At 37.8% G+C, this 18,877-nt stretch overlaps 1 protein-coding gene across 1 annotated transcript in view; it reads left to right on the top strand.

Moving 5' to 3' along the window:
* RNF168 (ring finger protein 168) overlaps window positions 1–18,075 on the top strand; it is a 39,222-nt gene extending 21,147 nt beyond the window's left edge. Inside the window, exons 5-7 of the mRNA XM_015085761.3 lie at window positions 955–1,076; window positions 11,828–11,909; window positions 14,907–18,075. Of these exons, the coding sequence (XP_014941247.1) occupies window positions 955–1,076; window positions 11,828–11,909; window positions 14,907–15,842 (1,140 nt within the window). The 3' untranslated portion in view covers window positions 15,843–18,075. The remainder of the gene's footprint in view (window positions 1–954; window positions 1,077–11,827; window positions 11,910–14,906) is intronic.
* Window positions 18,076–18,877: the final 802 nt, after the last annotated feature.

The raw sequence follows: 18,877 nt of genomic DNA, 5'->3' as shown, positions 1-18,877 counted from the left end.
GTCAGTTAAGAATCTGACTTTGGGGGCACCTGGGTGGCTTATTCTGTTAAGCGTCCAACTTCGGCTCAGGTCATGATCTCACGGTTTGTGAGTTCGAGCCCCACGTTGGGCTCTGTGCTGGCAGCTCAGAGCCTGCTTCAGATTCTGTGTCTCCGTCTCTCTCTGCCCCTCCCCCACCTGTGCTCTGTCTCTCTCTCTCTCTCTCTCTCTCTCTCTCTCTCTGTCTATCAAAAAAATAAATAAAATGTAAAAAAAAAAAAAAAAGAATCTGACTTCGGCTCAGGTCATGATCTCATGGTTTGGGGGTTCAAGCCCCACATCAGGCTCTGTGCTGATAGCTCAGAGCCTGGAACCTGCTTCAGATTCTGTGTCTCCCTCTGTATCCTTCCCCTGCTCACGCCCTGTCTCTCTGTCTCAAAAATAACATTAAAAAAAATTTAAAAATTCTTGGGTTTACTTGGAAAAGTTTGTGGTCCAAAACCAAATGTCTACCACCACCAATTATATTAATTTTTCCAGTAGTGTAGTAAGAATATTATGAGACTGGTAACAGCAAGTAAATATTTATGATATTGGTATGTTCTTAAATCCCCAATGAAATTATCTTTACATAAAATTAGCTTATATTCCAGGCATAGCCACAATTTTCCCCTATAGATTAAGGTAGCTATAATTATATGAAGCCATTCATTAGAAAAATGGATATTAGTAATATCATGCCCTTTGTGCTTTTAATGTAGAGTAAAAATGCAATTAATGTAGACCAATTTGGATGGATTGAATCTTATTTATACTAATTTTTGCATGGTCACTATTATTCGAAGGATATGTAGAATTTAAATGTGTGCATAATTCCTGAAAAATTTTGTTGTGGAGTCTGAAGTAGTCAAAATAATAGCTTATTTTATTATAATTTTAAAAATAATATCTGTTATGCTTTTTCTCTTGTTGAAGAACAATTTCTGTGATGGAAGTGTCTTGACTTCTCCCTTGAATTCCAGAAAATCTGATACAGTCACAACCAAGTCTCAAAAGAAGAGTAAGAACAAACAAACAAACACTGGAGATATTCAGAAGTAAGTGAACATGACTATCAACTATTTATTGATCACTTACTGTATGCTGGTGTTTTTGTTCATATAGTCCACTGATAAATAAAATTCAGTCCATGAAATCTGTGAAAACTCTCCAGATGGTCTGAGATGGTCTGAGATTGATGTAAAGTGAAAATAAGGCTGCTACTCACATAGCTTAGACACCTGGCTAGCACGAAGAGAGGTACGAAGTCTTCTTTATCTTGATTCTTCAGGATTTTCATGTTCCCATTTTCTCAAAATTAACCAGTTGGATTCCCTTTTCTCCTGGTCTAGATTCAGATAAGAAAAAGCTGGTCTTATATAAGGTCATCCTTACTGAAGGAGGTTGTAACTTGGCATCTAGGTCATTCCCCTACCCTCTTTTCCCCAGTCTATGCATTATATTACTTCCCTATTATATAAAAAGCATGAGTCAGGTAGTCAGTAGTAGAGTGATTTAGTCTCCTCACAGTGCCCCTCCAGCAGTAGGTAGAGTTGATGATTTTATGAGGATATAAGCTTTCCCATAGTAATTAACAATTGGAAGAGTTAAAGAACCACAATCTAGACTTTAAAAATAGGGGCACCTGGCTGGCTCAGTTAGTAGAGCATGCAAGTCTTTTGTTTGTTTGTTTTTAGTATTTATTTATTTTTGAGAGAGAGAGACAGACAGAGAGTGAGCAGGGGAGGGGCAGAGAGAGAGGGAGACACAGAATCTGAAGCAGGCTCCAGGCTCTGAACTGTCAGCACAGAGCCCGACACAGGGCTCAAACTCACGAACTGTGAGATCATAAACCGAGCCGAAGTCAGACGCTTAACCCACTGAGCCACCCAGGCACCCCTAGAATATGTAAAGAATTCTTAATATAACTTAACAAAAGACAAACATTCCCATTTCAAAATGAGCAAAGGACATGAATGGACATTATTCCAGTGATGTGCATATGGCCAATAAGCATATGAAAAGATGCCCAAGATCGTAAGTCATGCAAATCAAACCACAGTGAGATACCATCTCACATTCACTAGGATGTCTGTAAACCAAAAAAATGAAAATAGTAAGTGTTGGCAAGGATTAGAGAAATTGGAATCTTGTACATTATTGGTGGGAATATAAAATGGTGCGATTTGGCAGTTGCTCAGAAAATTAAACAGAATTACCATATGAGCCAGCAGTTCCACTCCTACTCATGTACTCAAAAGAATTGAAAACAGGAATTCAAACAAATACTTATACACAAATGTTTGAGTCAGTACTTCAAACAGCCAAAGGATGGAAACAACACAAATGTCCACTGAGGGATGAATGGATAAACAAAATGTGGTATAATCCATGCAGTGGAATATTATTCAGCCCTAAAAAGGAGTGACCTACTGATACATGCTGTGACATGAATAAACCTCAGAAACATGCTACATGAAAGAAGCCAGACAAAAAGGGCTGCCTGTTAGATGACTTTATTTATATGAAATAGCTAGAGTAGGTAAATCTGTAGAGACAGCAGGTTAAAAGTTGCCAGGGCCTGGGGAAAGCTGGGAATGGGGAGTTACTGCTTAACATATATATGATTTCCTTTGGGGATGATGAAAATGTTTTGGAACTAAATAGAGGTGATGGTTGTACAACTTTGTAAACATACTAAAACGCCACTGAATTGTATACTTCAAAATGATTAATTTTAGGGGCACCTGGGTGGCTCAGTCAGTTAAGTGTCTGACTTTGATTCAGGTCATGATCTCGCAGTTTGTGGGTTAGAGCCCCACATCGGGCTCTGTGCTGACAGTTTGGAGCCTGGAGCCTGCTTCAGATTCTGTGTCTCCCTCTCTCTCTGCCCCTCCCCTGATCCCTCCCTCTCTCCCTCTCTCTCACCAAAAATAAATGAACACTAAAAAACATTTTTTTAAAGGAAAAAAATGGTTAATTTTATGTTATATGGATTTCATCTCAGATGTCAAATGATTAGCAAAAAGGCTACACAAGTGTGAAAATTAAGAAAAACTGCTAAGTAACTCGTTTTAGTTAAAGAATAAATTTCGATGGGAGGTGCCTGGGTGGCTTGGTTGGTTAAGCATCCAAGTCTTGATCTCAGGGTTGTGAGTTCAAGCCCTGTGCTGGGCTCTGCACAAGGCATGAAGCCTACTTAGAAAAAAAGAATAAATCTTGGTGGAAATAATAGGACTGAAAGTATTATATACATCAAAACTTTTGGGAGGTGGCTAAAGTAATATTTAGAAAACTTTAAATGCCATATCAGAAAATAAGAAGAAAGGCTGAAAATACACTCAAAATGATAACGCCAGGAATACATTGCTGGCCTAATATTAGAACATGAATTAATGGGGATGGGCAGGGACCACCTTCATAGCTGGCCGCTGGCAGTACCATGGTGACCCGGAACCCCCATTCCCAAGGTGTGCAAGACTTTTGTTCCAGAAAGTTGGAAAGCTTGCAGCAGCTGTAGTACGTGGTAGCCGCCTTCTTCAGATTGCCGGTCACAGTGGCTATGTGCAGATTGACTGGAAGAGAGTTGAAAAAGATGTAAACAAAGTGAAAAGATTAAGAAATGAGCAAATACGGCAGCACCTGGAAGCAACAGAATTTTTCAAACAGAACATTGTGACATCCAGTGGATTTGTGGGAGGCTTTTTCTAGGCCTTGCATCTTAAGGAGATGAATATTCTATCACAGTGGAGTCACCTGTAAGAAGGGAAATGGTAGCAACAAGATGATTTCTTAACATTACCCACCAACAGAATCTCCAGGGCAGTAAGAAACAACTAGGTGGACACTACCAAACTCATGACTTAAGAGTTTTGCCATTGAAGTTTGGCAAACTAGTATTTGCTGTAAAAACAACCTATGTGGTATGTGTATAATAGTATTCCTGAGAAAAACATGGCTCTCATTTATCTTTTTAAAATTTGCATTTGTTTTTAAATTAGTCTATAAAACACCACTATTGGATGTAGATATATAGAGAAAAAAATGTGTTGGATATATTCCCCAGTGAAATATTATCCTTGTTTTATTTAAATAAGATGTTCTTTACTTTGCTTTATAGTATAGTGCCAGTAATTAAAAATTTGTATTACAGCTTCAACATTAAGGTTGGCTTTTTTTTTTTTTTAAGGTGCATTTACAATAAACTGAAGAACTACAATGCCCTTTTGTGGAAGATTTAGAAGTAATAGAATTATTAAAGATACTAAACATATTTAATACCAAGAAAAAGAAAATGAATTAATGTTAAGCTATTAACTTTAAATATGAAAAGCATGGGAATGATCATTTTTTTAATGTTTATTTTTTAGAGAGAAAGGGAATGATAATTCTTAATGAAGTAGGAATAGGAAGAAACTTAACCTGTTACAGGATATCTACTAGAAAATTTATATCAGATATCATACTTCATGGTAGAAAATTGAAATCATATCCTGTTAAGACTGGGAAAACACAAGGGTGGCCTGCTGTTTACCACTTCTGGTCAGTGTGTGTTAGAGATTTCAGTCTGCACAGTGAGATGATAAAAAGAAACAAAAGATAAGAGCTTGAAAAAGAAGCCATTGTTAATTAGGAGAGTTTGGGTAGCTCAGTCGGTTGAGCGTCTGACTTCGGCTCAGGTCATGAACGGTTTGTGAGTTCAAGCCCCATGGCCGGATCTCTGTTGCTTGCACAGAGCCTGCTTCGGATCCTCTGTCCCACCCCCACTCATGCTTGCTCTCTCTCTCTCAAAAAATAAACAAACATTTAAAAAATAAGTAAATTACCATTGTGGATTTAAAAAAAGAAGAAGAAGCCATTGTTATTAGAAGTGGAATGTAGAAAATACATTGAAAAATCCAAGAGTTCAGAGATACATTTTTTAAATTAATAAGAGTTTGGGGTGCCTGGGTGGCTCAGTTGGTTAACCATCTGACTCTAAAAATTTGTATGGAAGTGGGGCGCCTGGGTGGCTTAGTCGGTTAAGCATCCGACTTCGGCTCAGGTCATGATCTCACAGTCTGTGAGTTCGAGCCCCACGTCAGGCTCTGTGCTGACAGCTCAGAGCCTGGAGCCTGCTTCGGATTCTGTGTCTCCCTCTCTCTCTCTGCCCCTCCCTGGCTCATGCTGTGTCTCTCTCTGTCTCAAAAATAAATAAAAACATTAAAAAAAAATTTATATGGAAGAGAAAGAACTTTCAGATACCACCAAAGAGAAATAAAATGTGTGGTGGAGAGTTGGGTGCTTTTAATTTATAAGTAAATATATGTGATATTTTTGCACAAAGATAAAATGATTAAGGCAGTGTAATTGCTTAGAAATAACAGTTTATAGTGCTTTCATGATGGCTTTGGTATTTTTAAAATATGTCCACAAATTCTTTGATACTCATCCCTTAAAAAGACAGAGCCCAATTCCTTTCCCCTTGAATGTTGGCTGGACTTAAGTATACAAATAGAATTACCCAAAGGGATGTTGTGTACTTGGGAGATTAAGTCCTGAGGGGCACTGTGACTTTTCTCTTTTTTGGGTTACCTGCTCTGGGAAGTTTAGCTGCTCTGTTGTGAGCAGCCCTGTGGAGAGGCCCACATGGTAAGGAACTAAGGCCTTCTGCCAGCAGCCAATAACGAAATGGGACTTCCAGAATAGCCTTTTACATAAGTGAGCCTTCGTGGAAGGTGATCCTCTAAGCCCAGTCAAGACTTCAGATGACTAACATCTTCCCTAGACCCTAATGAGAGATCCTGAGCTCGAACCACCCAGCTGAGCTGCTCTTGGATTCCTGACCCTCAGAAACTGTGAGATAATGTTTGTTGTTTTAAGCCACTAAGTTTTGGGGTACTTTGGGTAATACAGTAGTAGTCATTTTAATCAGTGGGAAAAGGATGAACTTGTCCATAAGTGCCACAGGGACAGTTGATTATACGAGGAAAAAATGAGCTTGGACCTCTACTCATACCATATATAAAAATTAAGGTGGATTGGAGCGCCTGGGTGGCTCAGTCAGTTGAGCATCTGACTTCGGCTCAGGTCATGATCTCAGTTTGTGGGTTTGAGCCGCGCATCGGGCTCTGTGCTGACAGCTTGCTCAGAGCCTACAGCCTGCTTCAGATTCTGTCTCCTCTCTCTCTGCCCCTACCCTACTCATGCTCTGTCTCTCTCTTTCAAAAATAAATAAATGTTAAAAAAATTAAAAAAAAAATTAAGGTGGATTAAAGGTCCATTAAAAAGACAACCAATAAAACTTTAAGAAGATAATGAAGGAGATTATCTTTGGAGAAGGATATTGTAGAGAGCAAAACATGATTAGATTATAAGATTAAGAATGCCTTTATCAAAATACCTTTAGAGAATAAAATGATAATTTTCTGTCTTTTAAGAAGATATTTTAGGGTATTTAACTGAAAAAAAAAAATGTGTGCTGTTAAAAAAATACCCACCTATGAGGAAGAAAAGATCAGTAGAAAAAGAGGCAAAAAATTTTGACTTTACAGAAAATGAAACCCTGAAAGTTAATATATATTTGAAAAGAAGGAAACACAAAGTCACAGTGAGGTAGCATTTCATACTCATCCTATTGGAAAAATTAAGGTTTCCGGCAATATAAAATGTTGCAGATGATAAGAAACACTTATGTGTTTAGTGGGAATGTAAAAGGTTGATACTCTAGGACTCTGGGATACAAACACTAAAGAACCCCAGAAGAGGGGCACATGGGTGGCTCAGTTAGTTAAGTGTCCAACTTGCTGCTCAGGTCACGATCTCATAATTAATGACTTTGGGCCCTGCATCGGGCTCTGTGCTGTCAGCATAGAGCCTGCTTCAGATCCCCTGTCCCCCTCTGTCTCTGCCCCTCCCCCCACTCATTCTCTCCCTCTCTCTCTCTCTCTCAAAATAAATGAACTTTAAAAAAAAATGTTAAAAAAAAAAAAAAAGAAACCCTAGAAGACATGTACAGAAACGTTCCCAGCAGTACTATTTGTAACAGCAAAAAGCAAAAGCACCCAGATGTCCAAAAGTAGAACTGAATACTGTCCAACAGTCAAAATGAATCTAGCTGAGGACAACAGGCATGAGTCAGGAAAATGGGTGAAGAAAAAAACTGTAGAATGCATGTAGTACGATTCCATTCAAAATCACACAGTGCTAAGCAATACATATTAAGGATACAAATGTGTGGTAAAACTTTTTAAAAGCAAGAGATAAGAAACACTCTGAGGTGGAGGACAAAGAGGAGGCTACATAAAGGATTTTATTTATTTCTTTGTTTATTTAAATGTGGTTTAAGACCCTGAGATAAGGAACACGACAGGGATGTCCACTCTCACCGCTGTTGTTTAACATAGTGTTGGAAGTGCTAGCATCAGCAATCTGACAACAAAAGGAAATCAAAGGCATCAAAATTGGCAAAGATGAAGTCAAGCTTTCACTTTTTGCAGATGACATGATATTATACATGGAAAATCCGATAGACTCCACCAAAAGTCTGCTAGAACTGATACATGAATTCAGCAAAGTTGCAGGATACAAAATCAATGTACAGAAATCAGTTGCATTCTTATACACTAATAATGAAGCAACAGAAAGACAAAGAAACTGATCCCATTCACAATTGCACCAAGAAGCATAAAATACCTAGGAATAAATCTAACCAAAGATGTAAAAGATCTGTATGCTGAAAACTATAGAAAGCTTATGAAGGTAATTGAAGAAGATATAAAGAAATGGAAAAACATTCCGTGCTCATGGGTTGGAAGAATAAATATTGTTAAAATGTCAATACTACCCAAAGCTACACATTCAGTGCAATCCCAACCAAAATTGCACCAGCATTCTTCTCGAAGCTAGAACAAGCAATCCTAAAATTCATATGGAACCACAAAAGGCCCCAAATGGCCAAAGTAATTTTGAAGAAGAAGACCAAAGCAGGAGGCATCACAATCCCAGACTTTAGCCTCTACTACAAAGCTGTAATCGTCAAGACAGCATGGTATTGGCACAAAAACAGACACATAGACCAATGGAATAGAATAGAAACCCCAGCACTAGACCCACAAACGTATGGCCAACTAAGCTTTGACAAAGCAGGAAAGAACATCCAATGGAAAAAAGACAGTCTCTTTAACAAATGGTGCTGGGAGAACTGGACAGCAACATGCAGAAGATTGAAACTAGACCACTTTTCTTACACCATTCACAAAAATAAACTCAAAATGGATAAAGGAGCTGAATGTGAGACAGGAAACCATCAAAACCCTAGAGGAGAAAGCAGGAAAAGACCTCTCTGACCTCAGCCGTAGCAATTTCTTACTTGACACATCCCCAAAGGCAAGGGAATTAAAAGCAAAAATGAACTATTGGGACCTCATGAAGATAAAAAGCTTCTGCACAGCACAGGAAACAATCAACAAAACCAAAAGGCAACCAACGGAATGGGAAAAGATATTTGCAAATTACATACCGGACAGAGGGCTGGTATCCAAAATCTATAAAGAGCTCACCAAACTCCACATCCGAAAAACAAATAATCCAGTGAAGAAATGGGCAGAAAACATGAATAGACACTTCTCTAAAGAAGAAATCCAGATGGCCAACAGGCACATGAAAAGATGCTCAACGTCGCTCCTCCTCAGGGAAATACAAATCAAAACCACACTCAGATATCACCTCACGCCAGTCAGAGTGGCCAAAATGAACAAATCACGAGACTATAGATACTGGAGAGGATGTGGAGAAATGGGAACCCTCTTGCACTGTTGGTGGGAATGCAAACTGGTGCAGCCACTCTGGAAAACAGTGTGGAGGTTCCTCAAAAAATTAAAAATAGACCTACCCTATGACCCAGCAGTAGCACTGCTAGGAATTTACCCAAGGGATACAGGAGTACTGATGCATAGGGGCACTTGTACCCCAATGTTTATAGCAGCACTCTCAACAATAGCCAAATTGTGGAAAGAGTCTAAATGTCCATCAACTGATGAATGGATAAAGAAATTGTGGTTTATATACACAATGCAGTACTACGTGGCAATGAGAAAGAATGAAGTATGGCCCTTTGTAGCAACGTGGATGGAACTGGTGAGTGTGATGTTAAGTGAAATAAGCCATACAGAGAAAGACAGATACCATATGTTTTCACTCTTATGTGGATCCTGAGAAACTTAACAGAAACCCATGGCGGAGGGGAGGGAAAAAAAAAAAAAAAAGATTAGAGTGGGAGACAGCCAAAGCATAAGAGACTCTTAAAAACTGAGAACAAACTGAGGGTTAATGGGGGGTGGGAGGGAGAGGTGGGTAGGTGATGGGTATTGAAGAGGGCATCTTTTGGGATGAGCACTGAGTGTTGTATGGAAACCAATTTGACAATAAATTTCATATATTAAAAAAAATAATAAAAAAATAAATGTGGTTTAAGACTTTAAAAATTGTAACATACATATATTAAAGTACACTAATCTTAAGTGTACTTTTGGTGAATTTTTACATATGGATAAACTACTTTCCAGGTTTAGCTACAGAATATTTCCAAAACATTCACTGGTGCCCTTTCCCTCAGTATTTCTCTCCCTGAACCACAGTGTGTTGTGATTCTTAGGATTCTTTCATATATTTGTAACTGTTCTCTTGTAAACTATTTGTTTTTTATGAAATAGGCACACGCACATACACTCTCTTAGATCTTTAAGACATAAATGAAAAAAGGAAATCAGAAGGATGTGATTGTTTTAAAAAAGATAGCACTGTATCGAAATCATGCTTTTTTAAAAAATTGGTTACATGTGAGGAAACAAAGAGGAATGGAAAAGGGTATATGTCTAACATTTCTATTTACTTTTTTTTTTTAATGTTTATTTTTTATTTTTGAGAGAGAGAGTGAGTGGAGGAGCAGCAGGGCGGATACAGAGGATCTGAAGCAGGCTCTGCACTAAGAGCAGCGAGCCCGATGTGGGGCTTGAACTGATGAACTGTGAGATCATGACCTGAGCTGAAGTCGGGTGTTCAACTGGCTGAGCCACCCAGGTGCCCCTCTGTTTACTTTTTTACAATGAGCACATATTCATACATTACCTGGTTATTATAAAGAATACTCACTGGGGTGCCTGGGTGGCTCAGTCGGTTGAGCATCTGACTTCAGCTCAGGTCATGATCTCACAGTCTGTGAGTTCGAGCCCCGCGTTGGGCTCTGTGCTGACAGCTCAGAGCCTGGAGCCTGCTTCAGATTCTGTGTCTCCCTCTTGCTCTGCCCCTCCCCTGCTCATGCTCTGTCTCTCTCTTTCTCAAAAATAAAAACATTAAAAAAAAAAAAAAGAATATTCAGGACAAGCTCATAAATCTTTCCTGATGATGTTGAATAAGTATCTGGTCACATTTTGTTCTCTACATGTGGATTTCAAAAAAACTGTTATGCCATAATAATTCTATCTTGGTAACTAATATCCAGCATTGGCAGAAGAGTTTCTTCAGCTATGAAAAAAAAAATTTTAAATGAGACTAAACTGGGCTCCTGTTTTCTCTTATCAGTTGAAAAGGTAGTTCTTGTACTTATAAGTTTGCAGAGTAAGTGTTTAGAAATGATTCAACTAAATACGTGGTTTATAAGGGATGTTATTTGTTCTTTATATGAGATCTGGGACTAGATTTTATTTTATTGTTTCACACACAATTTATGGTGTTTTAGACACAATGGAACTTACATATTATTTGCAATCAGATGTTCTTCCATTGTTTTCTTTAACTCTAAAAACAATAGCTAGCTACTCTTTGAAAATCACCCGGATGTTACCGTTGCTTGAAGACAGCCAGCATTTTAGGAGATTTTAAGCATAGTTGTGTATGTATTTGGATTTTTTCCAGTTTTAAAAATATACTTAACCATCTCACAACCTGTCCTTTTATTCCCATTTCTTTTACAGCATTTTTCATCATATTAGAAACTTCATGTTTTCAGTGACAAACAGCCTATTAAAGATGCTTAGAAATTTAGAGAAATGCTCTTATACTGATAAATTGATAGATGTGTATTTTTGTAGGCAGATAGTTTATATAAAATGTGTATCTAACAAAATCTCTATGCCAGAATAGTAAAGAATCTAATCATGGATACTTTCTCAATAGTAACAATTCAAAATGTAGTAAACAGGGGCACCTGGGTGGCTCAGTCGGTTAAACGTCTGGCTTCAGCTCAGGTCATGATCTCATGGTTCACAAGTTCGAGCCCCATGTCAAGCTCTGTGCTGACATCTCAGCTTCGGAGTCTGCTTCAGTTTCTATGTCTTCCCTCTCTCTCTGCCCCTCCCCTGCTCATATTCTGTCTCTCTCTAAGAGAAGTAAACATTTAAAAAACTGCTTTTTAATGTAGTAAACAGCCATAATTTCTGGCATTAAAAAGAAACTAACATATCCTTTCTCCTGATTTAAAATTTAATTTCCATTACTTTTGGGAAGACTATATAGTCGAGTTGTTTTGATGCTGTGTACCTTTTGAATTTCTTTTGAGAATTAAGAAATGTTTAGATTTTACTTCCTTTTCTGTTTTTCACTAAAATATCAATATTCGGCCTTTTAAGTTTTGCTCTGGAATTAGGCCAAAATACCTGAGACAGGGAGATGGACTATACTCTTTCTGATAAATCAGCCAAGCAGCAAACAGACAACCTTCACCTTCACATAAATAGCTAATGTGATGTATTATATTGGTTACATACCACTTGTCTGTCAAAGCATTCAAACTTTGGTAAAGCTTTTTTTTTTTTTTTTTTTTTTTGTTAAGGTATTTGTCACCTAAATCTCAATTTGGATCAGCATCGCAGTGTGAAGTTGTGCAAGAAAGCAAGAAAAACTTCATGTCCAAGGTATGTCGGTACTAAAGATGTTCTTAGTTTGGCAAGTTTACTAACGCTATAGATTGCTAATACTTGTAGTTCCCTCATTTTTTTTTTAAAATCACCCCCTTTCTTAGTCATCTTAGGCTTACCTACACTAGGAGTCTGCAAACTTCTCTAAAGGGCAAGATAGTAAATATTTTGTGGCCTGTATGGTCTTTTTCACAACTATTAAACTGTGCTGTTTCGTATGAAAACATCCATAGACAATACATAAACAACTGGACTTTTCTTTGATCAACAAAAACTATTCATAAAAATAAGCAGCAGCTGAATTTGGTCCATGGGCCATGGTTTATGGATCCCTGACTTAGACAATCAAACTCACAAAATTAAACAGCCTGTGCCTGGTACTAACTTCACTTTCAGTGAAGATTACAGGATGGGAAACAAAGCATGCTGGCAGGGCAGCATCAGCCATATCTGTGCAGCAAAAGTCTTCACTGCAGAGCTCCTAAGGGACAGCCTACAAATGAGACAATGCAAATGAGTTTGGAAACCACCCCGGCTTAGAAGCCCCGTGCCCCATAAAAGTCCATTATTTGTTGTAACAGCCCATGGGTGTAGCTTCCAGGGGTCCTGGTAAGGAATACACCAAAAGAGTTGTAAGTCACTTACAGAAGCCCTAAGATTTGGCTTCCCGCTAAGTGCTTATAGATCATTCACAGTTCTTCCAGTATAGATGCAGTTCACAAGTAAGTTCATTTTTACCATGAGCTCTGTAGCCTATGAACACAGGTGACATTTCACTTTTATCAGGTTTCTAGGAAAATAGAACCAGGAAAAAAAAAAGTGAGCTGACACCAAGGTTGATTTCCTACAGAGAAGTTTTGTTAACACTTTATTAAGAGGTTCTTAAAATTTTTTAAACTCACCTATCATTTAATTGGCATTTACCATGTGCCAGATAATGTATGTATTATTTTCTTCAGTTTCCATCACAAGCACCAGCTCTGTAAGGTAGGTATTCATTCTTGTTCCATTTTACAGTTAATAAAACCAAGGCACACAGAGATATGAGACTTGTACCAAGTCCCTTAAGTAGAGATGATAGAGGGAGGATTCAGGTCCACATGGTCTGGCTCAAAATGGAACTGAGGATGGAATAAGCACTGTAGGGTGGGATATTTTTCCTGTTGATACCCACAGCAAAACTAGGTAAGCAACCTGGAATTTGTCCAGTCCAACCACATTGGTTCATAAGAAATGCTATAAGGAATGCAAAGCAGAGTAGGTAAAAAATTTAAGGTCAAAACTAATCCTAGGTCTTTACTTACCTCAGACCTGTAGGTGAGAAGAAATATACTGGCAAAAACAAAGTTTCTTAACCTGATAAGGTCTACAGTTAGAATCCGGGGAGTACATACGAACCTCAATGGAAGAAAAGGTTTATCTTTATTTTCACCTAACCTGTCATTCCTTTAATTATGAATGTAGACTGGAAACCATAATACTATTAGCAAAAGCTGTACCTTTGATCATTAGTGGAAAGCACAGGTTTTTATCACTTTACATTTATAGCAGGTTTCTTGAAATATTGTTATTCATCCCTACTTCAATATTACAAGTTATTAGACTTGCCACTAGGTCTTAATATTTAGTGTATTGATGGGGACACATTATTACATCAGAAAGTAAAACATTTTTAATAATTGTGTTGCAATACAGGTTGTTCCCTTTGTAATCCTAGGTGTTTATTTTTATATTGAAAAATATTCAGTAGACATCTGTAAACTTTACCAAAATGCTGAAAGGTAGAGAGTCCCTAGCACAAAAAGGGGCTAAAAACCTCTGGGCTAGAGGAAGTTTGTAAGGTGAAAGAGAGGTCAGGTCCTAGTGCCAGTTTATTGACCATATATAGAATCCAGTTTGTACATTTTAATCTGTAGGTATTCATGGGAGTGAAAATGAGGGAATGCCTTAATCTAAACTGGCACACAGAATGAAAATACTATTTCAAAAATTTTTTTGAAGTATTTATTTTGAGAGAGGGAACTCATGCACACAAGCAGGGGAGAGGCAGATAGGGAGAGAGAGAATGCCAGGTGGGCCCTGTGCTGTCAGTGCAGAGCCTCATGCAGGGCTCAGTCTCAGCAACTGTGAGATCAAGACCTGAGCCAAAGTCAAGAGTCGGACGCTTAACTGACTGAGCCACTCAGGCACCCCCAGAATAAAAATACTATTAACAATTAATGTATATCATTAGTAGTAACGCTATGTGTTTTTTTTGTTTTTTGTGTTTTTTTTTCTTTTTAAGAGAGAGTACAAGCATGGGGCGCCTGGGTGGCTCAGTCAGTTAAGCGTCCGACTTCAGCTCAGGTCACGATCTCACGGTCCATGAGTTCGAGCCCCGCGTCAGGCTCTGGGCTGATGGCTCAGAGCCTGGAGCCTGCTTCTGATTCTGTGTCTCCCTCTCTCTCTGCCCCTCCCCCGTTCATGCTCTGTCTCAAAAATAAATAAACGTTAAAAAAAATTTTTTTTTAAAAGAGAGTACAAGCAGAGGAGAAGGGCAGAGAGAAGGAGAGAATCTTTTTCTTTTTTTTAAGTTTGTTTATTTTGAGAGAGTGAGTGAGCAGGGGAGGGGCAGAGAGAGGGAGAGAGAATCCCAAGCAGACTCTGCACCATCAACACGGAGCCTGATGTGGGCTTGAACCCACGAACCACAAGATCATGACCTGAGTGGAAACAGTCAGGTGCTTAACCGACTGAGCCACGCAGATGCCCCAAGAAAGGGAATCTTAAGCAGGCTCCACGCTCAGAGATCCTGACACAGGGCTCGATTCCACAACCCTGGGATCATGACTTGAGCTGAAATCAAGAATTGAACAATCAACTGACTGAGCCACCCAGGCACCCTTAATGCTAACTTATAGTTACAATTAAGCTAGAGTATGAGTATAATTAGACTTCTATATTATGACTAGATGTTTTCCCCTGGTTCACTCAGTCTTTTTCTGTTTTCTACAGGAAACTGACGGTAGTATTGTAAATAGCCCAACAAGGCAAGATACAGAAATTGAAGAAGATATGCCAACACTTTCTCCGCAAATAGGCATGGACGTTCAAGAACAAGGTGCAAAGTCTTCAGTAGAGTCACCTATGCCTCAGTTATATGCCAGTGGTAGAGAGTGGTGCCTTGAAGCAGAAGTCAAAATGAGACCAAGCAATCATGATAAAGAGTTATGTGTCCTGAATCATGAGGGACCTGAAGCCAGAGTTCCATGCTCTGGAGAAACAGAGAGCGCATACACTATATCAGGTATGACACAGATAATTGAAAGTAACACAGTTGAGACAGAAAATGAAGACTCTTGCCTCCTGACCAGTAAAGATATTTCCAAAAGAAAAAACCAGGAATCTTCATTCGAAGCAGTCAGGGATCCCTGCATTTCTGCAAAAAGAAGGAAAATGTTCCCCAGAGCTTCCTCAGACCAAGAGGAAACAGAAATCAACTTTACCCAAAAACTGATAGATTTGGAACGCTTACTTTTTGAGAGACATAAACAGGAAGAACAGGACAGGTTGTTAGCATTACAGCTTCAGAAACAAGTAGATAAAGAACAAATGAAGCCAAACCGGCAAAAAGGATCCCCAGATGAGTATCAGTTACGTCCTACATCTTCACCACCAGACAAGTTGCTAAATGGACAGAGGAAGAATTCCAAAGACAGGAACTTCAAAAGACAGACTGATATAGAGCGTTCAGAATCTCGGAGAGGCTCAAAAAATGAAAACTGGCAGCCATCTTTTAAGATCCAGTTGAAACATTCAGTTAATGTTAATGGGAGAAAGGTGCCAAATTCTTCTAGAGATAATTGTAATGTATCTAAAAGTGCTCATTCCCTACAGCCTAGTACGTCACAGAAAAGTATTTTTCAGATGTTTCAGAGGTATACGAAGTAATGTGTGGGTAAAGGGAGTGTTTCATAATCTAGTAAAGCTGGATTGTGAAGCTCTCTTCTATCATAGAATCTTTATAAATTTTTTCGTTAATTTTGCTCTGTGGTCACACTCATTGTCCTTAATTAAAGGACTGGTGATTACAAGAGAGAAATATATAAATGTGTTTCTGCCAAACTCAGTGGTAAGCAGGAGTCCCAATCCTTTCCTTTTTTAATAACTGTGATATACTGTTGGACAATCCTTATGGATATAAGAATGCCTTGGTGAACTCCCAAGAAATTTTCAAGTGCCATTCTCTTTCCAAAAAATGCATGTTTTATGGCCTTTGCCTCCTTCCCTTTTTGTCCTAACTAGTAATCAAAGTAAGATTATACTATACCAGGTAGTTAGGAGTTTTCTTACAACTTTCCCATATATTTGCAGAGCACATGACATGCATCTTCCATAACACTAAAGTAATCTAGTTTTCATCTCCACTTTAATTATTTTAAGCATTATAGCATTTTCTTCCATTTAAAATGGTTTATGATCAATGTGAAATCAGAAAAATCAGAGTTTCTTGGAAAATTAGGAATTAGTTGACAAAGGAAACTAGACTCTTGTTGCAAAAGGAGTTAAGAGTTGGGGTGAGACTCAGTGGGGTGGATTGACAATTTGGAAACGCTAGAACTGAGTGAATAATTAGAAACAAGGTCTAGGATGGAGTAGCAGGTGAGGTTTGGCAGAGGATTCCCCCTCCTCCTTTCTCTGCTTAATGACATGGAAAACATTTGGGTTTAGGCTTTTCACACCACAGTATCTGGTGTCAAAATAAAAATCAGTTACTAAATTGCCTGAAATTTGGGGAATTCACATTTCTACTATTCTGGTATTCTAGGGGAATAAATGGGAATTAATATCATCTCATATTATGGGACTTGAGACATAACCATGTGTTTATTTCCTTATATTATCATTTATATTGATGCTGACTTTTATTTGTGTTTATGGACAGAAAAAGTCTGATGCTTGAGTTTTGCCATCTTACCCTGAAAGTTAAATCAGAAGGCAGTGATTTCATTTTGTGAAATTTAACTTAGAGATGTAATCTCTTGTTCATTAATATGAACAGCTTTAAGCAAATAACAGTTTTAACAGCATTTCTGCTGATCTCTAGTTATTTATCCTTTTAAAATAAAAGTATAATAAAATGTCCTGGAGCTAATTCTAGCTTAAATTTGTCAGTATTTTTATACCCTTATTATTTTTCCCTCCAAATTTTGTAACTGAAATTCTGTTAATCTTTGCATATTTGGTGGCATCTACTTCAGTATTGATTGGGTAATTATGGGTAGACTTCTGAATCTAATTTGAAATTTAGTTTGCCCTTTCTCAACAAAAGAATGATTGCCCTCTGAGTAATGATCGTGCTGAAATGAAGTCTAGTCAGAAGCTAACCAGATTTCTCTAAAATATGCTAAAATCTATTTTCATCAAACCAGTATTTTTCTAAGAGCAATTTCACTTTACATTTTAGGTTGAATACTCTTGGAACTCCTCAAAAATTATATAATTAAATTTTCCTGGAATAGTCCATGACCAAAAAGGGAAATAGTGTGACATCTGTAGGATTTATACATTTAACCACTTAATTGTCAGTGAAGAAGTCTTCCTGACCTTAAGATAAGTTTTAATTTCTCTGTTAGTTTTTCGGATAATCTGACCTTACATGTCTTTTTGTTAGAAACTACTAAATGTTATGTCAGTCATTAGAGTGTATCGCTACTTCTCTCCTTTTTGTGGAAGGGATGTGAGAGTTATTAACTTCTCAGAGAGCACCTAGGACCGCAGAAGTGGAGAATCTGAAAATAAAATAATTAAAAATGGACTATTACATGTATTTTACCACAATTAAAAAAATAAAAATTAACTACATAAAAATTAAAAGTTCTGCATAACTAAAACTATTACCATAATGAAAACTGGAAAACATGGCAAACTGGGGAAGAAATAGATACAATTCATCACAAAGAGGTCATTTCCTTTATATGAAGTGTCTGCCAATACATTATGAAAGTGACTAATAATTCAGAGGGAAAATTAGAAATAATCCCAAGAAATATCCTTCCCAAGAAAGGAAATACAAATGACTCTTAAATATGTGAAATTCATTATATCATTTACACTAATGTGCATACATTTTTATTTTTCTACCCTTCAAATTAATTAAGATAAAGGTGTTTCCTGTTTTGTATTTGTGTCGTATGTGTATTTTGGGATTTTTTTATTTTTTATTTTTTTGTTAATTTTTAAAAATGTTTTTATTTATTTTTGAGACAGAGAGAGACAGAGCATGAACAGGGGAGGGGCAGAGAGAGAGGGAGACACAGAATCTGAAACAGGCTCCAGGCTCTGAGCTGTCAGCACAGAGCCCGACGTGGGGCTCAAACTCACGGACTGTGAGATCATGACCTCAGCCGAAGTCAGACGCTTAATGGGCTGAGACACCCAGGCGCCCTTGTGTGTTTTTTAATCTTGTCAAGAGTGTGGGAAAGTAGGCACTCTTATCCTGTTGCTTGGTATCAATAGAAAATTTAAAATCCCAATTCTGAACTTAGCAATTCAACCTCTAGGAATTTCCTAAAACTATCTTCACATGTATGTAGAACGACCTGCATAAAACATTTTTGTATGGCATTGTTATAATAATAAGCTTAGAAACAGACTTAATGTCACATCAATAGATACTAAATAAATGATGGTGCGATGAAATACTATATAGCAATCAACAGCAACAACAGAATCACTTTACTGATGTAAAAAGATATATACATATATTTGCATACGATGTCTAGAAAGAGATGCAGTAAATGTTGCCAGCAGGAAGAGAAAGTGGGGGGGCGGGGGGGAAGAATAACTTTTTTTGATCAATCATGTTGAATATATCATCTAGTCAGAATTTTAATGTTATTAAAATATTGCAAGATGGGGGCATCTGGCAGGCACATTTGGAAGAGCATGTGACTCTTGATCTCGGGGTTGTCAGTTTGAGCCTT

Source organism: Acinonyx jubatus, chromosome C2, assembly GCF_027475565.1.
Source record: "Acinonyx jubatus isolate Ajub_Pintada_27869175 chromosome C2, VMU_Ajub_asm_v1.0, whole genome shotgun sequence".
Lineage (NCBI taxonomy): Eukaryota > Metazoa > Chordata > Mammalia > Carnivora > Felidae > Acinonyx > Acinonyx jubatus.
This window is presented reverse-complemented; position numbering and strand designations above follow the sequence as displayed.